We start from the raw sequence: 27,478 nt of genomic DNA on the forward strand, positions 1-27,478 counted from the left end.
ACAAACTGCCTGTGATTAGATCTTTAATTAGAACATCTAATTTGCTTTTAAATGCTTCACCAAGAAGGACGAAACCTGACCCCCCCCCCAAAAAAAAAAAAAAAACACATTAACACAGTGATTAATTTTCTCTGCCACCTTGATTTGATTTGCAACTACCTAGGAGACACATGTCTTTGTGAGTCTGTGAGGGTGTTTCCACAGAGGTTTACCGGAGGATGGAAGACACCTAGAATGTAGATCCCGTTCTATGAACTGGGATCTGGGGATACAGAAGGACGGGGAGGCGCTGGGTACCAGCCTTCACCTCTCTGCTTCCTGTCTATATAGGCAATGGGACCAGCCAGCCACTTCCGGTCTTCCCTACCCTCCAAGCATGAGCCAAAAGAAACCCTTCTCTAGATCGCATTTGTCACCACAATAAGAGAAAAGCAACCAATACAATTAAAACGGAAATCCAGCTGATATGCACAGCTTATTATTCTACATTCGCTTTTTTTTTTTTTTTTAAACCAACTTACTATTTCCATAATTTAAAAATCCTAAAGTCAGGGCTGGAGAGAGGGCTCAGGAGTTAAGAGGTCCTCTTGTAGAGGACATGAGTTTGTTTCCTAGCACCCAGGTCAGGCAGCTCGCAGCCACAGGTCAGGAAACTCTGGTGGACCCCACACCCTCTTCTGCGGTCTCTGTGCACAGATCCACACAGACAGATAAGGTAAACAGGTATCCTTAGGAAAGATCCTAAAGTCACAGGGACTGAGTCCACTTAGCAGTATGCCGTTAGACCAGAGGGTGACGTAAAGATAATGCTGGTATTATAAACCGAGGAAGGGTAAACTGGCAACACTGAGAAACAGGAGAAGCCAGCAGGCTGCCTGACTTGATGCTTCTGGGGGTTTTTGCTGTGTGCCCACAGCAGGCTCAGAGCGGAGTACAGGCTCTCTGCTCTGAGCCTGCTTCGGGAGCGCTGGCAGATGGTGGATGCTGGCGAGCGCAGAGCCCCTGTGAGAGCAGAAAAGGGCGTGTAGCCTGTGTCATTCCCCATCCCCCAGGCCCACTAATGGAGTTTCAGACTCGGGGCTTCAAACTTGACCCCTGTGAAATCACTACCTGTTGCTTAAACATGTGCGTGTCTCATTGGGAATGGATGGCTTAATACCGTTCCCTCTTTGGGGGGACCCTGATGGGGAGAGGCTCTGCCTCTCCCTCTGGGAAACTGCCCCCGGCAGAGAACAGGCACAGCTGTGTTCTGAGCTCCTGCCCCACTGAGAAGGGAAGCAGTCATATCAAAGCAAAGACTTGGTCCCTCTCCACAAATGAACTCTTTCTTAAGTTTGTAGAGGGTTTTGCTTACATTCAGACAGACACAAAGGAAATTTCAGGGGGAAATGCTTTAGAATAACAAAAGAGGGGAATGGGGCTGGAAAGATGGCTTATCTGGTGAGAGCAACTGTCGATCTTATAGAGGGTGGAGGTTTGGGTCCCAGCACCCATATGGTGGTTTACAACCTCCAGTTCTGGGGGCTCTGATGCCCTCTTCTGGCCTCTTTAGGTACTGCATGAAGATGGTGCTCCTGCATCCAAGCAGGTAAAACATCATACACATAGAATAAAAATAAGTAAATCTACCCTGACATGGTGACTCGTGCCTTTAATCCCAGCACTCAGGGATCGAAAAAACAAAAAACCAAAAAACCAAAAAACCCAAAAAACCAAAAGCGAACCAAACCAAACCAGGAAGGCAAACGCAGGCAGATCTCTGTGAATTCCAGGGCAGCCTGGTCTACAAAGTGAGTTCAGGACGGCCAAGGCTACACAGTGAAACCCTGTATCGAAAAGCCAGAATAAATACATCTTTAAAAATACATATTTATAAGCAGGAGAAGCCCTATCAGATACAGTTTGAAGAAATGCTCATTTAAAATGTACTGTAAGTTGAGCATGGTGGCTTAGGCCATAACCTCAGCACGGAGGCAAGATTACTGAGAGACCAAAGCCACCCAGCCCTGCCTACACAATGTGTTCTAAGCTTGGACTGTAGTGTGAGACCCTATCTCCAAAACCAAAAACAAATCCCCAAAACAACGACAAAAACAACCTAAACCAGCAAAGCAACTCTTTGTGTTCTGAGTTGATACAGGATAGAGCAGAACGAGCCGTGAGAACTGGGCCCTATCAATGCAACAAAAATGAGTTTATGGCAGAAGCAGGTAACAGTTAATTATCGGGGAAGCTTGATTCAGCTGTGGTAAGTGGGGGGACAAGTGTACTGGACTCTCGATGAATCAAAAGGCAGTTATGAAAAGAACAACCTTAAAACAAAACCTGGGTGCAAACAGAAGCAAGCATTTATCAAACTGCTGCTTGAAGGGTAGAAGAGTAATTTTCTAAACTTGGAAGATGTGAAAGAAAATCACAGAAGTGACAGGTTTGACTATATAACAATTCAAAGCTCTTGAATATAGAAAGGAAAAAAAAATCCCCACTAACTCAGAAGGGAAACAACAGCCAGAAAAAAAAAAAAAAAATGTCCTCAGCCAGGACAGGACAACGTGAAAAAGGACCATTACTTTCTGACAGAGTTCGTACAAGATGAAAAAGAAAATATAAAAATGCCAATAGAAAAATGGAGAAATTCATGAGTAAAAATACAGCAAATAAACAATCTATAAAGAGAACTGTTCAGCTTAGCTGACAATTTGAAGCAAAATAATGAAATGCCATTCTTCGTCTGTAAAATTAGCACACACTAAATACAATCATAAACCCCTGCGTTGGCAGGATCTTTCTGTTTTGGTACATGTTTTGGTACAGCCCCATTGAGAAGCAATTTAGAAGTACATATTGTGATCGACAAAAATATTCATACCTACTGATGCAGTGATATCACTTCTGGGAAACCACAGAGAAAATAACTGAGAATAGAAAAAAAAAAGGGGGGGGCCTTCAACATAATGATCATAATCCTGGCATTATCTACAATAATGAAAAACTGGAAGAGCTCCAAGGCCCCATGAGGCTGATGGGAGAAAGCATCCTTTCACTGCTGGTGTCTACCGGAAGAGCAGAGGCAGGCTGGAAGACCCCCAAAAGTTATCACCTGATAGCCACTGCCTCTGGGTCTCAAGCTTTCTAACATTTCTCCCTTATTATACTAAAAAAAGCACATACGCTTGTGAGCTTAGAACAATGGTGCTTTAATCTTTCGTTATTATTGTGTCTGCGGGGGTCGGGCAGACGGAGGAGTCAGTTCTCTCTCTGCACTTTCATGTGGGTCCTGGGGGTCAAACACAAGCCACGTAACAAGCGCCTTTACCTGCTGGGCCGTTTCGATGGCTCCAGAAAAAGATGTTTTTTTTAACACCTCTGGTCTCACCACCTGGTGATGAGCACTAACCACATGCACGTCCGGGAGATTTCTGTATGCATTCACCAGCTCTCTTTAAAAATGAAGTGATGCCATCTCATTTCATAACCACTTCTGTAATTAATTATATGGCATTAATTCTTCTAAGCATTTATACGATCTTCCACTAAATTATTTTAGTTGCTGCACAATTTATCCTGAAGAACACATGGGGCTATTTAATCTCTCTCTCTCTCTCTCTCTCTCTCTCACTCTCTCTCTCTCTCAGGGTGTTACTGTGTAGCCTTGGCTGGCCTGGAACTCACAGAGATCTGCCTGCCTCTGTCTCCCCAGTGCTGGGATTAGAGACCTACATCACCACGTCCAGTTAACCAGTTTCTTCATGTTGGAGTTTTAAGTTTGCCTTTTGGTTTCTTTCTCTGATCCCACAAGAAAATCCCAGTAGTAGCTGTATCTTGCCACCAATATTTCCTTGCAGTTTCCTATAGTGAAATTCATTGATCAAAGGGTATTTAAGACAGAGTTTTCTGAAACATATTGCCAAGGACATGCTGTTTTTGTTTGTTTGTTTGTTTTTTAATTCTGAGGACTTTTTCTAAAGTTTCTAAAGTTGCAGTCATTTGGACATACTACAATGCCCAGACCCCAAGAAGATAAGCCCAATGGGCATCCTAGGTGGGTCCACTAGCTTAGGGAAGTGAGGGATATCTCTGACACAGACTATGTTGCCTGCTTTTTGATCACTTCCCCCGATGGGACTTCCCTACCAGGCTACAGGGGAGGAGGATGAACTCAGTCCTTACATGAGCTGGGGTGTCTGGGTGGGGGGTGCCGGAGGGAGGGAGAGTGGGACTAGGAGAAGAGGAGGGAGGAGCCTATGAGTGTGATAAAAAATTAAATTAAATTTAAAAAATAACTGTCCTTTGTGAAAAGAAGACTGCTTGACCTTCTGTGTGCTATTCTGGGGTGGGGTTGCTCTTGAAGACCTGAACCCTATTGCCTATTTACAAAAAACCAAGTATTTTCTTTCCGATTAGCCTGATCAAACCTCACAGTGATCTGGAACAGAGAAGAGGAAGGAGAGCTGGTTAGGTCGATCACGGCAACCTACTTTCTTATTTAGTTAGTTAGGTTTAGAGTGGCGGGCTGGGCACCCAGGGCTGCCAGGGGGGCCAAAGACGTCGATCCCAGCTGTTTTCAGAAAAGTGCTGGAACTACCCTCTGCTTCCTCCTGCCCTCTCCCAAGAACGCAGGCAGACGTGAGAAGGAAGACCAACAAAAGGAAAACGAAACAGCAGGCACCAAGCTCTCAGAGCCAACAGACTGGAGCCAGTGTGTCGTTCTGTGGCTCTGAGGAAGCAGCAGACCAAGGCAAATCTTACGAAGGAAAGCATTTGCCGGAGCCCTCTTACATAATATATCCTGAATCGGATCAGTGTTTTACGCTCCCACTGCGGTCCTGGTCCAGGCCACTGTCACATCTCACCTGGGTTTGTACTATAGATTCCTAACTGGTCACACTTCCATTCTTCCATCCCATCCCCCACGATCTCTTCTCAATACAACGGCCATAGTGATAGACACCTTTAATCAGAAGGCAGAGGCAGGAGGATGACAAACCTGAGGCCAGCCTGGACTATCCAGTGAGACCTGTCTCAATCACATACACACACAGTCTCAGTACTGAGACTTGCTTACAGTTAAGCAAGACTTGCTTACAGTTAAGCAAGTCCACTAACTGGGGACTTGCTTACAGTTTTGGAGGGTTAGTTCCCTGTCGTCTCGGTGGGGAGCGGGCGGCATGCAGGGCACATGCAGTAGCTGAGCGCCACATCCTGACCCACAGGCGGAGAGAGAGGTGCTGAGCCTGGTGCAGGCTCTTGAAACCTCAGAGCCCACCCCTGCCGACACACGCCCTCCAAAGGCCACACCTCCTAATCTTCCTAATCCTTCTCAAATCGTGCCACCTTCTGATGATTAAGCATTCAAATACATGAGCCTACGGGGGCCATTTTTATTCGGATCACACAGTGCCAGCAACAGCTGGCCTCAGGACTTTGCACAATAACAATAATCAGTTCAAATGCCGTGGTTATACTTCCTGTTACTTGCAGCCAAAGCACTCTACCTAGAACATATCAAAGAATGACTTAGAGCCCCCAGGGAGAAAACCGGCCCTTAAATTATATGACTGGGAGACAGGACACTGGGTGATACTTTTATGACTATACTGAATAAAGGAATAAAGGGAATGGAAGGGGATGCGGGGGTTAGAGATTAAATTATTTCTAATTGTTTATTCGTTGTGTGTTGTCAGAGGACAACTTTCGGAAGTTAGTTCTCTCCTTTGACCACGTGGGCACCAGGGTTGAATTCAGGTCATTAGGTTTTATCAGCTGAGCCATCTCACTAGTTTTATTTTGTTGCTCAGGTTAAAATGCTCTGATGCTCTGACCAAAACCAAAACCAAATCAAAACAAACCGAACCTAGCTTATGGGAGAAGAAATTTATTTTAGCTCACAATTTCATGTTACATTCTATCATGGGGGGGGGGGGAAGGTCATAGTATCAGGGGCTTGAAATGGCTGCTTCTAACCACAGTCAAGAGCAGAGAGAAATGAACGTATGCTCACTTGCTTGTCTGTGCTCAGTTCAGTTCCCTCACTCTCACACAACATGGATCTCTTGCCTAGGGAATGGCACTGCCCACAGTGGAAGGGTCCTCCCACAACAATAACTTAATGAAGACGATCCCCTACAGATCCACAGGCCAAGCCAATGCAGACAATTCCTCACTGAGGCCCTTCTTGGGTGATAGTACATTGTGTCAAGTTGACAATTAAGGTAAGTACCACACCCCAGATGAAATTGTTGCTGCTGAAAGCGAATGCCACGTATGCGCAGGGGTTTGAGATGCAGCCACTGTGGAGAGGGGAAGGCCCTATTCTGGGCCAGGCCCCCCTAATGAAAGAATGTGTTTCCTCTGTCTGCAGTGAAGGGGAAGGTAGCAAACTCAGAACAGTGGGAAGGTGAAGCCAGACGTCAGAAAGACTAAACGTTAATAACTGTCCCAGTCTTCTACCCGGTTCTTCCTCCTCTAGTCTCTTTCCAGAGCCTCATCTTAGCAGAGCTTGCCTGCTCCCATCCACCATTCCTCAGCAGGCTGAGGTACCGTGTCTTCTCCAGAGGGTGGACACATAGATCCCCATTCGGTTCCAGGAATATGTTTCTGCACCGAACTTCCAGGGCTGTGGCTGTGGGGTGGCCTTCTACTGAAGCTGCTAAGACCAAGATGTCAATTGGGGGTTGTATGTATGAAGTGTTCTCAAGTGAAAATGTCCACACTGGTGCTTCTCCAGCCCACATTGACCCTCCTGTGGGTCCGTGGGAGGCTGCACTGAGAAATCAGGGATGTATAGCTGCCCTCAGCACACGAGCCTTAGGGGCCTTCGCACCCAGGCCCCCTCTCTGTGAGCTAATTGTCTCTTGCCAAAGCTGCTAGCCTCAATTCATAGCAATTTATCGGTGTGTGGTTAATCGCTCCCTTCAAAGAGAGAAGAAAAGCTGATTTGAAATATTTTGGGTAAAGGACACATTTGAGAGCTTGTTTCAGAACTCTCTGTGATGATGGCAGAGCAGAGACGCCTGTGTGGTCCGAGACTCGGGCAGACACGACACTCCTCCTTAATAACGGGGCATTTTCTTTGTCTGGGAGAAGCTGGAAGTAGCACAAGTCAAGGTATTTTCAGTTCTACAAGGCAGGAAGGACTGACCTTTCACACTTTGTTCTAGTTTTTGCTTAGAGTTTTCCTTTGATTCTTTTCCATAGACCCGGGCTTCTTTATCTGTCCTCACTACCTTCGTTTCTCTACAGAATGAAAGAAATTGTACCAGGGAGCTCCGAGTGGTTCCTCTCTCAAGCTGCCCTGGGCTCCAGGGGAACTCGTGTGCTGAGATGGGCCCAGACACAAGCCCATGCTTACCCAGCTGTCTGAAGAAAGTGTGGGGTGAGTGCTGGGTAAGATTGGGGGCTTTCCAGCATCTCCTCTCCCTACCTGGCAGCTCTTGGGGCTGGGAACCACACAAACCCGTTTCACTTCAGACAGAGGTCCTGGCTGCTCCCTTTCAGTCATCATCACCCTGCCAGCACGGCAGTGTACCTGTCCTCTTTCCCCGCCTCATCCACTCAGCATCTTCCCAGGGGCTTGGCCTCCATCACCCATGTGACAAAGTTCTGCGAAATTTTTAAAATTCTTGAAAATTCTCCGTCTCTTTTTCAAATCTTCATCAGCTCTACCCTGAACTGAATCTGACTTGCTTCTGGGGAAAAAAAAAAAAATTAAAACAAAACAAAACAAAAACAAAATAAACAAAAAAAACTATCTGAGATGCAAATCTGATCACTTTACTTTTGGGTTAACATCTTCCTAAAGTCACAAGATAAAATTCAGAAATCCCAGCATGCCCTACAAAAGCTGGCTTCTAGCAGTCATACCAAATCAGGGAGGACTTGGGGACAGGTCTCTACAGCATACAGCATGGTGCCAGCACTGGAGCTGTGACTACTGCTTCCAGTGGGACCCCTGGGGGCATGCCTTGAACACCCTACTGAGCTAAGTGTACAAGAAAAGTGGCCTGGACTCAGATCTACAACTGGACCCTGGAAAACGATCAAGGCCGGAAATATATGGGAAGGGAAGAAAACAGAGCTGCTCAATTAGCGACAAAGAGATGTGGGAACTAGCAATGTTTACTGGGCTCAAGTGTAACCAGACCCAAAAATATTCCATGTGAATGCCCCTCGGAAATCCCCACTCTTCGGAAGGCAAATCTTGTTGAGCCATGCAGCAGGAAGGGCTCTGTGCGTGCCTAGGCACAAGCTCCTTAAGATCAAAAGAACTATGGATAAACTGGCCGAGATACCCGAGGAAGAGGTGCCACATTTTCTACGCAAGACACAGTCTTGCTCACCACAGTCACCTTGACCTCTGACCCCACAACTCTGTGGGGTCCCATCCAGCTATTGATGGGACAGCAATGAGTATCGCAGAGCAGAGTCAACAGCTAGCTCCCTGGAGAAGCTGGTCACGTCGGCCTTTTCTCCAGAGACAGTCTTACCTCACCAGAGGTTGTACTTCTGAGATGGCCGGGCGTCTGCCAGCTCCACCACTCACACCTTCATCCGTTGCAGTGCTGTGACCCCCGAGTACAGTCCCTCATGTTGTAGTGATCCCCCCCCCCCAGCTGCAAAATTATTTTCATTGCTACGGTTATGAACTGCAATGAAAATATCTGGTATGCAGATGGTCTTAGACTACCCCCGTGAAAGGATCCCCAAAGGGGTCGTAACCCGCAGATTGCGAGTCTAGTGCTGTTGCAGACCTAGGAAGTCTGTGGAGACCACAGCCCCTCTGAAGATGCAGGCACTAGAGTCTGACGGTCAGAGGATCCTCAGGTTCCCCGAACCTGGGAACCTGAGGTAGCACATCAGGCTGTGCTTATCCCTCCTGCAGTACCCCACCTTCCAGAGTCACAGTCCACAGGTGCAGCATAGGGAGGGGGCGGAGAGCCCCAGCATGCTATGCAATGGCCTGGTAGCTTAGGTATGCTTTTCCCCGCAAACACTCACCAAGAACAACTTAAGGGAGGAAGGGTGTGCAGCTTTAGAAGGAGTAGGGCTCATCACTGTTGGGAAGGCACCATGCTGGGAGGTGAAAGCTGGCCACAACGAGAGTGGACAGGAAGTGATGCCAAGTTATAAAACCTCAGGTCTTGTTCCTAGTGAACCATGTTGTCCAGTGAGGCCTCCACCTTCCCGAACAGCACCATCAGGACCAAACACATGGGCCTAGGGGGGACATTTCACACCAACTACACTGACCTCAACACTTCCGTTTCTTGCTCTGTTTCTGGACTCTGTAGTGGCCCAACAATGGATGCTCAGAGAGCCACCAGGGCAGTTGGGCTTCTCAGGCTTCAAAGGGAGCAGCATTTATTGGAGATGACTTCCTTTCCTCGACAGACGGCTCGGGTTTTAAGGAGTCTGCTTTTTTTAGAAAGGGCTTCCCTTCACCCACAGTGCCACAGTGCCACAGTGCCACAGCACAATGCTGTCACCCCATAGCAGGGCCACAGCATGCAGTTAATGTAGGAAGAGGGCAACCAACCGCTCCAGTTCGCTGCGAGGTGGGGCATGTACCTTCGTGAGCTGCTGCTCAGAGGAGAACCCCAAACCGAACACTGTGTTGGCTCTGCTGTCGGCCCACTGCCCAAACTTCTGGGAGGTCTTGGTGAAGGTCATGTTCGGGGTGATGGTGCTGTTGATGATCACCTACAGGAGATAAGCCAGAGGGAGAGCGTTAACTCGGACGAACGAGGCCAGCGGCAGGGGGGCGCTTCCTCCGTCCTGCTGCAATTGTTCCTGCGTTGTTCTTACCATGGCGGACACACGAGCACGAGAGAGGGCGGTTTCCGACAGCAGCAGACGAGTCTAAAACGGGATGGTTTCCAAAACTCTTGTTTTCTTGCCCCGAAGTTACCAAGCACCAAGCGGCCTTAAAGGACAGCCTTGCGCACCTACCTAGAACACCTAACTACCCCCTCATCTCCCCCTTTGAGACCCCCGGCACCCTAACATCCAGCCAAAAACCAGTAAATTCTTGCACCAGCAGAAGGGCCTTTGCTTCCCAGGCGGAAGAAGAAGATATACTCTGATCTGTACAGTAGGCAGAGGGTTAGTTGAGGGATAGACTAAGCAGCCCGGGGGTCCCTGGAGTGTCGGCAGGTAAAGGCTGGCCAGAGTGTAGCACACATCTCCTGGCTTGCTCCTAAGAGGCTTCCCCGGGGTTAGTTACACTGCAGTGAAGAGAGGGACACTCTCACATTTCTTTAGAATCAAACAGTTTCTAAACATTTTTCATAAGGCATTTTATCTAATCTTAGCTTTAAAAAAGGTCACTTGACCAGAAAGGACAAGTGACTTGTTCAAGGTCATAAGCCAGCAAGTGGTCCAAACGGTGGGTGTTGGAACACCATCAAGAGAATGATGTATGGTGGACAATCCCTTGGGAAACTGTGAGAGAAGCTCCAGGAAAAGAGGTAGAGGGCCTTGTACCTCAGGTGCATTTTGATCCCTGAATTGTCCTGGGATGTGATTCCATGCCTCCTGTGACAAACATTCGACATCCAACAGGAATAAGCACGTCTTAAAGATTGAAGGTAATTCATAAGACGTGCTAATTCTTGTTGGATGTCAGGACATAGCTCTAGAACCCAATCCGGGCAGCGTACCCTGACTCTGGGTATGGCCTTCCGCCTTGCCTTTGTGCTTTCCCAGATTCAGTTTGTAGTATGTGCCAGACAGCTGTGTGTAAATCGATCTGCCCTGAGAAAAGTTCTGGGAAAGGGCTGCTTTGTCGATATTTAGTATGTGCTTACTGGCGTTTGCTTACGTGTTTTTCTCAACTCCACACACCTTTCTTGGTTCGCTGCTTTCTTTGCCAAGTGTGTGTATAAAAGTACAGAGAACCTGAAGTAAGGCTGTCTACCACAGTAGACTGCAGTCTGCTCATTCTTTCAGATGCCAGGTCCAGCAGACAAGAGCTGCCCCGGTCGACAAAAGTGGACAGGTGTGTGTGATGGACGCACTGCTCACAAAGCAATGGTTAACGGATTTCAAGGTCAAGACCTAGTCATCCTTCTTGGAGGAGCGGTCCCCTTCGGCGTCTTTGACCTCTGAGCTCATCGACTTTGCAAAATTCTCAGTCAGTCTTTCCACAGATGGGTTCTGTGTCATCTCCTCTTGCCTCTCTCTCTCCACAACTTCAGTTATACATATCCTAGACCTTTTGAGTGTGTCTTCCGTGCTTTCTGGTCATCAGTTACCACTAACCTTCTTATTTCTGTTTCTCTCTTGGCTTAATCTGGGCATTCTAAAAAGATTAATTTTTTTCATTTTTAATTATGTGAGTATAGGTGCTTGTGGAGGTCAAAGGTGCTGGATGCCCTGAGGTGGAAGCCACCCAACATGGGTGCTGGAATTGAAATCAAGTGTTCTTAACCACTAAACCGTTTCTCCAGTCCCTGGTCTGGGTGTTTAAATTGGTCTGCTTTCTAGTTCACTGATCTAGGTTATCTCCATGAATGGTCCTTGGTTGGAGTATCAGTCTTAGAAAAGACCACTGGGCCCAGATTTTTTTGGTTCTGTTGTTCTCCTTGTGGAGCTCCTGTTCCTTCCAGGTCTTTCAGTCTCCCCTTTCTTTCATAAGATTCAGTTGAGGAATGGATACAGAAATTGTGGTATATGTACACAATGGAATAATACTCAGCAATTAAAAACAGGAAATCATAAATCATGAAATTTGCAGACAAATAGTGGGGACTAGAAAAGATCATCCTGAGTGAGGTATCCCAGAAGCAGAAAGACACACATGGTATATACTCGCTTATAAGTGACATTAGACCTAATATAGGCTAATCATACTAAAATCTGTACACCTAAGGAAGCTAAGCAAGAAGGAGGACCCTGGGTAAGATGATCAATCCTCATTCAGAAAGACAAATGGGATAGATGTTGGAAGAAGGTGAAAATAAGGAACAAGACAGGAGCCTACCACAGAGGGCCTCTGAAAGACTCTACCCAGCAGGGTATTAAAGCAGATGTTGAGACTCACAGCCATCAAGTTATTTTTAAAATCTAGCGTATTTGATACTTTAAAAATATATTCTAGGACCAGGCATGGAAGAGCACACCTTTAATTCCAGCAATTGGGAGGCAGAGGCAGGCGGATCTCTGCGAGTTTGAGGCCAGCCTGGTCTACAGAGTGAGTTACAGTTCAGTTAGGGTCTACTTAGTGAGACCTTGTCTCAATCAATCATCAATCAAAATACTAAATCCCTGAGGATGTTCTTTCCTTTGCCTGTTTTGCTCATTTACCCTCTATTTCCTCAGTATATTATTTTACTTATTGTAAGATCCCTGATGCAAATGCTAATACCTGGACCATCTCTGAATCATTCATTATCTACATTTCCCCCTCCTGACTCCAGGCATATGGTTCTGCTTTCCTGCAGGTGTTTTTTGTTTGCTTGTTTGTTTGCTTGTTTTGTTTTAATCTCATGCTGAAATATGCAAAGACGCCATAGAATGTGACCATCTGGCAGGGGACGCTCCCCTTCTTCTGTTAGGCAAAATAGGTAGGTAAGAAGTCCCTTCTCAGAGCTGCACGGGGTCAGGCTGGGTTTCAGCTCCCGAGAGACTCAGTCTGGACCTGGGGTGCGAGGGGAGCTTTAAGGAGCTCAGCAGCGAGGGGCAGATCTTTATGTCCCCTGCACCACAGGGCTGTGGAGAATCAGACCATGAGAGGATTTTGGCTTACTTTCGTAACCTATCAAATCCACTTATCTTCCGTGTAGGCGGCCTCCTACACTGGCTTCGGGTCACATGTAGTGTGACCTTAACCTGTTGGCGCCCCTGCCCCTACCTACTGCCTACGGGACGATGGTGCCCTCGTGCCATCTGAGCAATGCGATCATCAAGCTCTCCACCGGTTTCTCCATTAGCAGCAGCCTTTCTGCAGGTGGCAGCTCTGTGTACAGCCTTGAGCTGCCCCTCATCGGGAAGTACCCAGGTGACAGGGTGTATGGGAGCCCGGTGTCCATTCCTTATTCTCTCTGGGGCTTTCATAGTTTTGTGTGTTATAGATTTGTGGCGGGGGTGTGGCTTCTACACACTGTAAATTAAGAAAATGTCTTCGGCTGGGGAGGAGAGAGTCGGCCACGTTGAAACTCCTCCGTGTTGAGTTTCAATTCTTTGGTCACCGCTAAGGACTGCCGGAGCCAAGCCTCAACCTTCAGCCTGCATCCAGCATCAGCAAATGTTCGCAGGACAGAGGCCACCCACCTTGGCTCTGAGTGGTCCCATCTCTCTGGAATTTTGCTCTCTCTAGCCCTCATCCTTTTTTTGTTTGTCTGTTTGTTTTTTGAAACAGGGGTAGCCTTGGCTGTTCTTGACTCACTTTGTAGATCAAGCTAGCCTCACAGAGATCCATCTGCCTCTGTCTCCCAGAGTGCTGGGATTTTAGGAGTGCACTGAGCCTGGCTACTATTGCTTTGATGCCCCTAAATCATATTTATGGAAATAGGGGTGTAGCTCAACAGTGCAAAGTCCTAGGTTCAAGGCTTAAGGTTGCCCTCAACATCGTATTTTACCTTCTTGTTATCAAGAATGCTCATCAGAAGCTATACACAACACGTAGAAGCAAAATGCTGAATCGGCACAAATTCAGATACATTTCACCATGTGCCTGGACACTGTTCTACAATGTTTATGGGAAACGTGCAGTCTCTCATAAGGTTGCTGCTCTCTCTTGTCAATTAAGCAAAACTCAGGTATGCCAGTCTAGCTTGTTGGAATGGGTTTAAGCTTAGCTACTCTCCAACTCTTGTAACATCCCCTGTATTCAAAGCAGGAATTCCTCCTCCATTTGTAGCATGTGATGGGAGGCAGAGGGAGCAAGGAGCTGTCGGACCACAGTGCATAATCCACAGACTCATCCTGCCCCCTTCCCTTCTGCCTCCCCCCAAAAGGGTCCAGCCACTCAGGCAAGCTTGCCCGAGTCTCCTGGGTCCCCTGCCTTTGTCGCCAGCCCCCCCGAACATTCTTCTCACCCACCCAATTGAGCTGTGCGCTCCTCACCACAGGCAACAAAAGGTTTGTTTGTCCTTGGGACCCAAGATGCGGACCTTGCAGAACTCACGAAGGCTTTGCAGAGGGAACTGCAGCGTCCTCCTCACTCTGTAGTTACCGCTCTCTGCCGTCAGCATCAGAGTGCCAGCACCCTTATCTACAAGCTGGACGCCAGCCAGGAGGGGGAAAAGTGAAAGCCACCATTTGCCATGCTGCCCTTGTAATTCCTCACACTGGCTCCCTGCAGGTTCCACGTGCCTTGGCTGGTTCCTAATGGGCTCACCCTAGGTTTTGAAACTTCCTAGATCCAGGAGGAGGGAAGGGAAGGAATGGAGAGAAAAGAAATGGTGGCAAAGGAGGCCATGGATCAGGGCTGCAGAATCCTTCTCCTTGCCTTAGCTACCTGAGGTAGTTAGTCTAAGCAACGTCACAGCCAGAGCAGAAAGCCAGATCTAAGTAAGCAAGACAGCTGCCCCTGTCCTCCCAAGAAAACCCAGAGCACTGACCTTTACAAGAGCAGCAAGAATGACAGCTCCAGTAAGCATGCTGTCAAGATATCCCAGCCTTGCCACTGGTCTTCCTTCTGCCGCTAACATGGGAATGGCCTCGGTGCTCTACCTGGCTTGTCCACTGACACTGAGGCCTTCTGACAAGATGGGCAGCAGCTAGCGAGGCCTGTGCCTTCCATGTCTGCCCATCTTAGGCTCTGTCTGTCCCTTCCAGCTAACCATGTTTGCACCTGGAAGGCTTGTGTTTCTCCTGGAGACTCTAACTTAGCTTTGGCTCTCACTCTTCTCAGGGGTGAAGGAAGGAAAAAAAGTGAATGTACATAAAAAGACCTTTTGAAAAAAACAATGTGTCTGGTTTTTGAAAAAGTGCCTTGTGGGCTACAGAGATGGCTCAGAGGTTAAGAGCACTGGCTGCTCTTCCAGAAGTTCTGAGTTCAATTCCCAGGGATAGCCTGAGGTTCAGGATAAAGAGATGGGAACTTAAAGGATGGAGGGGATCTTAGTTCTGGGCAAGTGGGTGATCTGCTCCTGTGAGATTACAGAGAATGAGGTAGGGCAGGCTGATGGGCAGACCTTACCAGCTCAAGCTTTCCTAGAGATGTGGAAGAGGCCTTCTATAACAGTTACCACTATTCTATGATCGTCACATTCAAGATAAGGCAGACACCATCAAGGGTTTGGGCAGGAGTATGGAGCAATGGGAGCTGCCACAGGTCAGCAAAACTATTTAAAAAAATAACAATGTGGGCCGGGCAGTGGTCACACATGCTGCAATCCCACCTTCTCAGGAGGTCTACAAAGCAAGTTCTAAGACAGCCAAGGCTACGCAGAGAAACCTTGTCTTAAACCAAACAAACAAACAAACAAACAACTGTGGCTTCTCAACATTTAACAGTTCCGCTCTGAGCACGAGCCTAGGAGAAGCCTCTGCATAGGCACCGTTGCTTGCAGTGGCTTGCTGTGAAAGCGGCATCCACTGCCAGAGGAATGCATAAGAAACTGTAGCACGCTCACAGTGCAATGCCCTCTGGCGGGAGCATTAACCGAGGCTGCAGGCATTGGAATTGATGAGCCACAGAAACACAGTGGCAATACTTTTTGGAAAAAAAGAATATCCAAAGAACCCATATGCGATGTCAATTTGTATAAAAGTCAAAACCAGGTGAAATAAATAACCTACTATTCAAGGCAGGGCTCAGCCCACTATAACCCTCCGGCCAAATCCAACAGACAACCTGTGTTTTTAAATCAAGCTTTATGGCACTACAGCTGCCTATTTACGCATAGTCTATAGGTCTATGACCATTTTCTTGCCAGAAAGGCAAAACAGAAAAGCTGCAAGAGATCATAAAACAAATTACTCTCTGGATTGTTGAGAAGCTTGCCAATCTCTAGTTGAGGGAAAACCACACACACACACACACACACACACACACACACACACACCCCGTCTCTCTGACTCTGTCTCTCTCACACACACAAGTGCACTCGCATACACACACACTCTCGTTCCCACAGGCACATACTCATTCACACACACGTGCACACACACAAATGAATGGCAAGACTGCCAAGAGAATGCACGCTACAATCTCAGGGGAAGCTCATCATGTAATTAGGGAGAGGTCCACACATACTTCTGGAGTGTGGGACGTGAGCATGGCAGGAAAGTGGATTCATATGCATAGGAAACCATGCTCCACACTTTTATTTCTTTTGTTTTTGGAGCGCTGGCTCTGAAACACGGGGCATCGGGCATGCAGCCGAGAGCTATAATACAGCCTCTCAACCTCGATCTTTCCCCAGCTGGCGGTGCCCACCGCGGCCCTCTGCTAGACCGCAGCGGCGTGCCACTGTCTGCTACGTGCTCACCAGGGTGGATGGCAGTACTCTGTGTGGCTGAGCTGGGCACTCAGGTTGGTGTGCGCAGTAAGACAATCAGTAGGCTAGCGTGTTCGACACGCTGCTTTGCCGTGTCGTTTTCCCTCTGTGATGAGTTTATTACATTGTAGACTAGGGCCTTTGTACCAGGGGACCCACCTCAGCTGAGTAGGAGATGCATAGGGGTTCAATTTAGTGTTAACACACGAAAAGAAACTGTTACACGGCCTATCACGGCGTGGTTCTGGAGGCTCCTCCTCAGGGTGAGGAGAGGCTACACGCTGAGACGCTGGGGAAAGAGGGGAGGGCTGGACTCACAGAGTCCAATCTTAAGAGGAGAAGTGGGGTTCAAGCAGACTGTGGGGCAAGCAAAGCAGGGGTCACAGAAGTGGGGCTTACAAAGTAAGGGAACAAGGAACCTGGGGCAGGAAACTAGCCCCAGGAAGCAACTGAGGAAGAAGGGGTGACAAAGGCAGAGAGTGAGAGGAGAATGGGGACATGCTGACAGAGAAGGGAAAAAGGATGCCTCCTAGGCACAACGGAGGAGGAAAGACTGAGGGAGAAACCATAGCCCAGTGGGCGAGGGTCTGCTTTGTAGAACTCCAGGCACAAATTTTAATGTGGACTGCCAATTCCTCCAAACAAATCCCCTGGGTTCTCTCTGCAACACCCACAGGGAAAGGCGTCCCGATAAAAGATCTAGTTCCTGCTGGCCACTGGAATCGAGTTCTCTTAGGATACACAGAACACTGACATGGCCTTGGTAGAAGGCCAGGGGAAGAGGACCAAACTCAGGAAGCTGGAGGCTGGAAGAACTTAGCAGTCTACAAGAAGCTTGAGGTACAGCCACCTGCTCCCAAGGTGAATTAGCAAGACGCTCCCTGCCCCAATCCCTCGTCTTCTTTGTGCCTCAGAGATTGAAGAAAAGAAGGTGAGAATGTGAGACTCATTGAAACCTACTGTGTGGTAGGAACATTCCAGAAACTCAACCTCTTAACAGAGGGGCTCTACATTTTTTTTCGAAAGAGGAAATGACCATGGTGGATGAAAAATGGGAACTTGTGTTCTTTGTATTCTAAAATACTCCATCTGTGTATGTGTGTATGTATAAGACAGATAGAGAGAGAAAGAGAAAGAGAGAGAGCACGAGAGCACACATGCATGCTGCTGTGCATTTATGGAGGTCACCTTTTGGGTTTGGTTCTTGCTGTCCATCATGTGGGTCCAGGGAACCAAACTCATAGACTTTGAAAATTGGCAGCAAGCACCTTTACCTGCTGAGCCATCTCACTGGCTCCTGACTGTGTTTTGAAAGCAATTTTACATTCCTAGAATACTCTATTCCAAGGTTTCAGCTGTTTCTATCCTTTGAGCCACCACGATCTGGTGGAACTTTCAGCACAGTGAGCACCGCTAAATATTTGGATAAGAGTTGACCTCTCAGGTCTCTGCTAATGTAGGTTTTCTGTGATCCTATCAATAACCAAGAGCCAAGGGCAGGAGAGTCATCCAGGCACCCGGGAGGAGCACCTGCCTCAGGCAAGCCCTGCCCACAGGCACAGGCTGCGTCTCACAAGGATGACAGTGATTAACCTGGTCCACAGAGAGTGCCAAAAGCACAGTGAAATCAAGGCTGCAATGGTTCAGTTAACAAATGCTCTGGAAACAGAGCTTCTTTATAATGGAGCTGGCCATTCTGTACAAAGCTCACCACAAATCATGTGGCTGCTGTAAGCGCCACGGCTCACGGCAGTGCTCTGAGGCGCTGGGAGTCAGGTGCTATACTTCCCCGGTCCCCATCTATCCGTCATCTGTGAACACGGGGAACATTTCCTGGCTCACCCTTGGCATTGGCCCTGCCCCTGCTCACTCTCCTTCTGTGCACACCCTACAATTGCTGCAGGCCTGACCTCGTCACAGCTTACTCCCCCGTCATAACTCACTCCCCATCATGTCTACGGTGCTACCCACTCAGGCTTGGCTCTGAGACAAGGAAGCAAGCCAGGCCTACCGCTAATCCAACTCCATGTGCAAAGAAACCAGTGCCAGGGCAGTCCCATACACAGACATGGGATCCACGTCACCTCCTAGGGCTTGGATAATGCTGAGGCACCACACAGCAGGGCTCTCACCAGGCCATGTCTTTAGCCCACAACTGGAAGGAGCACATGTCGTACTGTCTCTGAACAAAGGACATGAGTTCATGTTTCAAGAGTGGACTGAATATCCCTAAGCAGCCTGTTTTCTCTCGTAGGTGAGGCCCTCTGTGCCCTTTTCTTTCATGAGAGCACAAAGCAGAAGAGGTATTGCAGTGCCTGGGATGGGATGGCGGCAGTTAAGCTGCTCCAGCGTCTTCCTCCAGGAGAGCCTGTGCCCTTCCAGCTGCTGAGTTTGCACAGCTACTGCAGCTGGTGGGGCCTTCGCTCACAATGACCTGAGTCTCTTCCACCCCAGCAACTTGTCACTGAAGTCCACCTACTTCACCCCAGAGGGACGAAGACAAGTTTACTTTTCCAGAAGGCAAAATCCTGTGCTTTGGGAGGCACAGTTGGCCTACAGATGCCAAGCAGAAGCCTGAGGCCATAGGTTTGAGGTGACCAGGCCAATAAAGAAAAGCAGGACCAAAACCTGCCTCAGGTAATCAAGGTACATCCATGAGCTGAGACATGGTTACCAAAGGCCTTATAGGAAAAAAACCAGTCATTCTCATGCGGTGGAGAATGTGACAATGACGGAGAAGTGACAAGGTGGCCATACTTCCCCAGTGCACGGGTGCATCCGTGCTTGGGTGGCCAGCCCACAAGAAGGTATCCGGGGCTTGGATGTATGGCTTGAAGGATCTCAGGCCTAAGTGAAAATGACCCACACTCAGAAACAGGGAGAAATGAGCCATACTGATGGCACAGAGATGTTGACGGGAGACGACAGACCAGAGCCCAGAAGTGGCCTCATTCAGGACAGGTGTCTAGCGACCAGCTCTGCGTACTATATTTATTGCAGCCACAGGAAGGAAGGCAAGGAATCTAGAGTAGTCAGATGGGGCAGGAGCTAAGGTTTGAGACATCAAGACTGCAGTTCTGGGCAAAGAAGTACAAATTGGGTAGTAACAGCTACTATGGTCTAAGGTCCTATCCTGTGCCCTACCTAGCCACGGAAGCTGGAAGCATGAGGTTCATTCGAGATATTTCCTTGCTTGTTGCTGTCAAGGAAGGAGCAGCGGGACTGTGGTAGTGTTGGAACATCTAGTACTATTGACATAAGACACCCGCTCCTGTCCCTAGCTCCTGGCTACAAGGAATATTAACTCAGTGACTAGGTCTAACCCAACCCCACACTCTCTAGCCTTCTGCTCCCCTTGCCTAGCCAGGCTTGCCACAGTTCTCACTGCTCACTGTGGTAATGCTGGGCTTCGAGGCGGACTTCAAGAACACGAGGTTGCCAGGGACATGGCGGGAGGGGGCCTGAGAAGCTCTGGCTTAGTCTTTGAATTTTAGTGGTGCTTCACAGTCTACATCTCCATTTCCTATGTCTCGAGTGCCTCTCTAACTCAAAGAACCCCCCAACACCAGGCTGGGTTACCTCTACTACACAGCAATGACATTGGGCACTCACCTTCCTGCAGCCACCTGCCTCCTCAGAGCCACCTCAGCTGGCGTGGACTCCAGCACACTGCCACAGCTCAGCCACAGCAGAGCCACTGTACAGTGGCCGACGCTTCCACAGATTACTAAAAGCCCAGCTAATAACCGACACCCTCGATGTAAGGACGCTGTTTTATCTACAGTTAAGCCCAATAAATGGCTGGAGAACTCAACTGACAAAACCCAGCCAAGGATGGCAGATGCACTGACAGAACCTACAGATGAAAGAAAGCAGGTCAGCTCAGTTCTCCATCCCTGTCAGAACTTCCTGGAAAGAGCCCAAGCGGTTCCAGCTCTGAAGCAGGGAGAAGCGTAATTACAACCGCGATTCCACCGTGCCTTCCAGAAGTAGAAAAGAAAGAAAATAAGACTTTTAAAATCAAGGCCTCCTCCAGGCAGCCCTTCATTACAAATGAGCCACCTACTACACGTCAATCATCGTCACACTTCCTTGCTATTGACCGCCCCTTCCCATGTCTTCAACTCTCTATCTCAGCTACTTAGATCAGAGAGCTAGCTCTTCGGTCTCTTAGGGTGTTCATCAGACCAACTGCTGTTCTCTGAAATGACTGTGATAGGGGCCACACACTCCCTGCATTAAAAAAAACACACACACACACAAACAAACAAACAAAACGCCAGAAAATGCTTATCTAGTTGCAAGAGTGAGCCTTGCACCAATCCAACCTGGTGTTGTGGGAACTGGGCACCAGTGCCAGCTTGCTATGCCTTCCCTGCAGTGTGAAATCCCACTGCCTACACCTGGACCTCAGCTATAAAACAAAACAAGGAAGGAAGCAAGCAAGCAAGCAAGCAAGCAAACAGAGGACATTTGGGGTCCTTTGTTGACGGAGGAAGGATTGTGGCAGTTGGAAGAGAAAGAAAGGACCATGAGCCTAACTTTCATCTGAAGACATCACGGTGCTGAAAGCGCCAAGGAGACACTTAGAGGGGAGCCAGGAATGGCGTCAGATGAGGAGGTACCGCAAGAGTCTCGCCTTACCTGGGGGAATCTAATGGAGGGGCCCTCATTCTCTCTACTGGGGTTGAGAGGAGACGCTACGTCGAGTCCCCGTTCTACTGCTCAGCTCCCTGTTCTTTTGCTCCCTACTGTCGAGGACAGCCGACCTAGAGTCCACAGGGGACCACAGACAGTAGACGAGGAGCCAGCCTGAGTGGCGCCCGCCTCGTGCTACAACACGAGCTGCATTTTGAACCAAATCAAAAGACAGGCTCTGGTTTGTTTTTATACCAAATACCAGATAATAAAAATAGAGCAGTAGTTTAGATGGCAAAGAGGGGGCTTCACCTTCAAACACACTGAATTTCAGGCGACACCACAGGGCTATATCCAGCCCCGTGGACACAGACTAGAGGCAGAAAGACTATGATGCAGAAGGCTTATTTATTTTTAAAGACCTGGTAGTCCTTTTGCTGGCATCCCTTCATTCTCTTCCCACAAATAATATGGCAAAAATACAGAGAGGGACAGCAAAATGACAAAACATCAGGAATAAAAAGTATTGTAAAGAAGTACTAAATCAAATATGATAGTACATGCCTATCATTATAGTACCCAGGAGCCTGAGGCAGGAGGATTACCTCCAGTTCACATCTAGCCTGGGCTACCTGACAACATCCTGCTCTAAAAAAGGGAAGGGGAAGAAATACTCCCAAATAATTTAATAAAAATTATTTCCCAAGTCTAATAATACTAGAACTAGAGTAGAGGTGATACTGATTGCAAGAGTATACAATAAACTAGCATCCTCATACAGGCTGTAAGAAAGAAGCCTTTGGAAGGCACTCCGCCAGTGGGTGTCCAGGGCCATAAAGGGTTAATAGCATGACCTATAATATTACCTGTAGGAATCTACCCTGAGGAAATATTCAACTGGAAGCAATAGGAATATATTGAACACAGAGGATATTTGCTACATGGGGAATACTTCATATCTGTAACAGCAAGAAATAGACACCATAGCAAAGAAATTAAGATCATTATAGGCCCTTAATGTGATCACTGCATGGGCATTAAAATGTTAATTAGGAAGACAGCGAGGTACAGGGAAATCTGTTTTGTTTTTTTTGTTTTTTTTTTTTTTTCTCATTTGCCATGACTTTAGGTGGGAAGGAAAGAGCAAGATTCGTGATTATGCAGACATTATGGTAAGCCCTGTGAGGAGACAGCAGGGTCTGGTTATGGCTCTCCCCCTCATCTTCCAAATCTACCATATTGCTTTGGAATAAAAATAAGTGAGGATGTCAGAATCGTCTGGCGGGCCAGTACCTTGGCTCCATCGACACTGATGATTCGGTAGCTGTTCCTGGTAACATCGTAGAAGTAGGAAACGGTGACGGCCTGCTTGCTTGCAGGCACCCAGTTCTTCTTGGTGCTGGGGTCAATCTGGAAGACGTGCGCACGCGTGGTGAAGATGGGCTGTTCTCTGCAACAGGACAGATGTGTATGTGAATTAGTGGAACCTGACCTAATGTATAATTTATGATTTCTAGGCCACCCGCTATCTCGTGCGATTTTAAATAGCTTATCGGCAAAGATACATATGCATGAGAACAATTAAAATGAGGAGGAGGAGGAGAGGAGGAAGAAAGCAAGCCTGTGAGTAGTTTCTGCAGCCCACACTCCATTTAGCTGAAACTACCTGGAGGCTGCTGGGAAACTGGCCTAATGAGCAATTTGCTTAAAATGAAACTCTTCGTTCAGAGTTTTTACATTGCTGTCAAGTATCCTATTTTTTATTTTTTTTTCCTGACACCCTGTTGGCCTTTATGGGGATGACGAAATCTTTGAAAATAATTCATTTTAGAAAAAAAAAATTTTAATTTATTTTGGGAGATTCTACATCAATTTTAGGATTTTGCAACCTATCCAAAGCTTAATATTTCATTTCCTTTAGTATTTCTCAAATTTGAGGAACTGCTTTGAACGACAGAATTATTTTATAGCCTTGGAAGAATTGCCAGTTTGCTTTTGAAACCTGTGAGGACTCAACAACTTAGAGGGGCTGTCATGTCTTGCGCACAGCTTCCTTCTAGTTTTTTGTTTTATTGAAGCCCGTTCTTCTGCGACGGACTCTGAATTGCTGTGTTTTTCATCCCACATGCCTGTGACTGTGTCCTGTGACTGCTAAAGCAATTAACCAAATTAACACATTATCTATGCTTCTTTCTGTCTAGTAAGGAATTAATTAGGCCCTGACAATAGGCATTAATAACTAAGATGGATTATAAAACTATAATAGAATTTGCTGCACAGTCATGCTTTGAGATGAGATCTGCTTAACAAAGTACCAAAACATGAAATACAGACTCATCACAAAATCTGCTTTATGAAGAAAAGTTTTGTTGGCAAACTCTCAAAATATCTTTTAAGTGTTCGAAATGAGACAAAAATGGGGAGGAGGGCACCAGCATACCAAAATAAAGTCACAGAACACCATAGGTCAGTAAGTATTGATTAAAGAGACGACATTAAACCCCACGGGTTGATTTTGGTGTAGTCAAATGAAATTCCAAAATCCCAACAATGTTGAAAGAGATGCTAAAGAACAGGACACCAAGTGGACACAGAAGTTCAAAAGGCAGGGAAGTCTCAAGGGGCCATGCTGCCAGTGGGGAGGAGTCTATGAGCCACACGCCCCTCCCCAACAGCACCTGCAGAAGATTCATTACTGAAAACACAGCTCTCAAGGGGAAACTTTCTTCTAGGAAAGCAATTTGCTTTCTGAGCCCCATAGTAGGGATGCCAGGTAACGACACGGTGTCAGAGGAACACAGAAACTTCTGGAAGGGTATGCTAAGAACATAAAGCCAAGGTAGATGCTTCTGGAGCTGGTATTCCAGAAGAGCAGCCAGAGGCTGGCATTCCTGCTCCTCTCTAGGCCCTGGGAACAGGAAAAATAACAGTGGGAGTACAGGTTACTCTGGCATTTCCTTCAATAATCCTCACTCACTTGCTTCAACCCAAACCCACAGCCTTCCAGCAGCTAGATGACAGCTGTAGGAAGAAAAGAAGATTCTCGCTGTAATGTTTCATACCTGCTGTCAGGAGGCCAAGCTGTGCAGCGCATGTATCATGGACAGGGTGTGGGGAAGTCTGACATCTGGATGGCCCAGCTGTGCCACTCAGGAGACAGCCCTGTGGTTCTCTAACCGTCCCAGTACAATACTATAAAGACAAACGTTCTCATGCAATGGCCTGCACGTGCACAAGGAGGGAGGGAGGCGATCGGCTCTCACCACAGAGAATTTGGGGAACAGTAGCCCACAGGTCAGAGAGGAGCCCCTTTCCAGGGTGGAGCCCAGGCCTTCGGTTCTCTCGTCCTGCTCCTTCTGTGAGGAAGAGGGTCTGGGAGTGAGTTTAAGCATGCGGAGTGTGGATACTAGTTTGCTAAACCTTCATCCTAGCAATTAGCCATGATCACAAACATTACTAGCTCCCAAGCCTGTCCTAGCCCCTGGCACCTGACTCTCTAGGGAAAGGACCTGAGGCCTGATAACAAAAGCTAGGCGACTGGGGAAGCACTCTCCTTAGACATTACCCAAGGATTGGGAAAGCCACAGAGGACACGGCCCCCACAGCTAGTACCTCTCATCTAGAATGACACAATTGACTGTTAGCAACTCAGTCTCCTCCTGAAAGGTCTCCTATAGCTTGGGGTAGTCAACAGTAGGACCAAGAACTGGTTCTCCGGATGCAAGGGGTCAGGAGAGGGGCCTGAAGGGAGGCAGAAGTGCTCTGACCAGAGGAGGAGGCTGATGAGGCAATGCTCTCATCAGGGAGGAGGGGAAAGAAGGGAGGAGGGGAGAGAAGGGAGGCAGCCTGCTGGGCCTCAGCAATGGCTTTCTGTATGTATTCTGTGTCCTTAAAGCGCACAGGAAGTGAGGCAATCCGTCAAAGTGAAGACGGATGCAGGGGGGAAGACTGGAAGGCAAGGTGAGGTGGCAGAGCTCTGTGACGGATGATAGGGGCGAAGTAGATGGCCGCCTGCTACGCGTGACTTGGGTCAGGTGAGCGCTCAGACCAGAGGCCTCCATCTCCAAATGTGCCTTCTCAGCTCTGGATGGGAAAACCCTGAGCTGCCTTCAGAACCTCAGTCGGAAATGCATGGAGGTGGGGAGGATCAGTGGGTTCGTCTGGACACCCCGTTGGTCACCAGAGCCAGGCCTACTAGAGGGGGAGACCTAGGAGGGACACTGGGACTCCTACCACGCCCATCTCCAAGTGGTCACTGTACCGAAAAGCTATGACCCTGAGGTTCCAGCAAACATGGCAGCTTGGGGCCTGGGGGCTAGGGCAGTGGGGATGAGGACGGGGAGACAGGACTTGGACCTGAACGCCAGTCTGATAGCAGTTCTATGCCCAGCAAGCCACCCACAGGACTGGGATTTCCACATGAATAACCCAATCTGAGAGTACTGGGGAGTTTCAAGCTATTCTTCTGATCAAAAAGTCTAATGTTATTTCAAGAAAGAAAGAAAGAAAAAGACCAGGATGAAAAGAACAGCCAGGCGCTGACATTTACCAACTGCTTAGCATTCTGCATATGGGATTTCTCACTTAAGATCGTAATAGCTCTGTAGGAAAGTGCTGTACAGGTGAGGGAGACAGGCTCAGCACGCAGCAAGTGGCATACCCGAAAACTTGCACTCCCTCTTAACCATGGCCTGTAAGAATAGTTAAAACGCTAGCCATGGGCACTGTGTGGCTTCTCATGAGGTTGCCAGTGTCCTCTCCTCCCCTTGCTTATCAGGCAAGACTTACTTCGGCCTTGTTTGTTTGACCGGGGCCTGGGTTGTTTTTTCAGGCAGTTCATCCCCACAGGCTCCAGTACACGATCCTCTTACCTCAGCCTCCTGTGGGATTATGGGTATGCACTACCTAGTCTGGCTGTCTCTTCGCCGACAGACTAGGTCATAGGTTGTCATTTGTGGGATTGCGCCATACATGACTGTGACTTGTCTTCCACCAACTCTCCCTTGCTGGCTTTCAGGATTATTAAGAGTCCTGCACTGTAAGGCACTAAGAGGACCAGAAAAGAATATCCCCAGGGGACGGCATTCTGCCAACAGCTGTGTGAATTCCAAACCAGAGCTTCTGCAGTCAAGCCCTCACGTGGGACTTCAGCCCCTACCTGATTACAGTACCTGACACAGTCGTACACCCAGCTAAGGGACATTCAGACCCCTGCCCTACACAAATATGGTTGAAGCAGCTGATTCCTGCTTCGTTATGGTGAGACAGGTAACTAATACATTGTCCTTCACAGAAAGTTTATGATGCTCCAAATAGATGCCAAATATCCTCCCCTGATCCTCCTAACAGCTGTGGGTGGACAGCATTCTCCACACAAAGAGCTCAGGGTCACAGATGACACTAAGCAACGGAGAGAGCAGAGCAGGAGTGCTTTGAATTCCGAGAAACAGACCTCCACTTTGAAAGCTAACTCTGCCTCACCTGAGAAGGTAAAAGTGCCGTAACTAGGACATCAACGTCAGGTCCTGTTATGCGCAAATCAGAATAAGGAGAATCAACAGAATCAGAACTTCCCGACGCAGGAGGCCACAGGCCCCGCCCAGCAGGGACCAGCCGAGGAGTGTGGATCAGAGAACAGAAACCACCTTCAGATCCAATTTCATTCCCTCTCTTTGGTGTTCAGTGCCCAGGGAGTATATTTGAAATACACTCCCATTCCTTCTCCACAGCTTTAAATAGAAAGCAGATGTTTCCGGATGGCAAAATGCTTCTTCAGGCAGACAATATAACCTACTGTTCCCTTGCATGGTCTTTTAAAAGCTGAATAAACACCAATTGCTGCTCATTGAGCACATTTTGGAACCTGACAGTAATTGTCCCCAAGAATAATTAGATGCTCCGTGCAACATATGTACATTTGGAACACGAACACCACCCGGCAGAGCCACCACATCGGCTTTGAACAATTTCTGGCTCTGCCTGAAGTGATTCTGCAAAGAACTGGCATGCCTACTTTTTTTTTTTTTTTTTTTTTCAGAAAAGAAAAATGAGGTTTTAACTTGTCATAATCTTTCACTTGCTCAGTGCCAGGCTGTTTTCTGACATAAATCTATAAAGCCTCATGATTCTTATTTTTCCTACCTCTATTCAATTTGAATTGAAAAAAAAAAGTATTCAGAAATTGTTTCTGCAGCTACTTAAACATTTCAAAGTCTAGTAACGTTCCCTATTTTGTGCTGATTCTTGAGCTCCTCCAAATAAGCATCCGCAAAGAATCTAGAGGGGAGTCTCCCCAGCCTGGATGGTGAGGTCCTACCTGGCCAACAGTGCCGGCTGCTCTGGTCTACCCCCACAGGGCCAGCTCCGAGCTTTGGGAATGCTCTTAGGCTTCTCTG

The 27,478-nt window shown here is 47.8% G+C and overlaps 1 protein-coding gene across 4 annotated transcripts in view; it reads right to left on the reverse strand.

Moving 5' to 3' along the window:
* The window catches only part of Homer2 (homer scaffold protein 2), a 78,341-nt gene that overhangs the window by 27,552 nt on the left and 23,311 nt on the right, over positions 1–27,478 (reverse strand). For 3 of the 4 annotated variants that reach the window (XM_055623027.1, XM_055623026.1, XM_055623029.1), the window contains exons 2-3: positions 22,377–22,533; positions 9,568–9,699 (exon numbers count right to left, since the gene is read on the reverse strand). In XM_055623027.1, coding sequence (XP_055479002.1) covers positions 9,568–9,699; positions 22,377–22,533 — 289 coding nt within the window. Of the gene's footprint in view, positions 1–9,567; positions 9,700–22,376; positions 22,534–24,145; positions 24,203–27,478 lie in introns of those variants that run through there. The other variant, XM_055623028.1, reaches the window with a different exon arrangement.

The sequence above is a fragment of the Psammomys obesus genome, unplaced genomic scaffold, assembly GCF_907164565.1.
Source record: "Psammomys obesus unplaced genomic scaffold, mPsaObe1.curated_primary_1811, whole genome shotgun sequence".
Classification (NCBI taxonomy): Eukaryota; Metazoa; Chordata; class Mammalia; order Rodentia; family Muridae; genus Psammomys; species Psammomys obesus.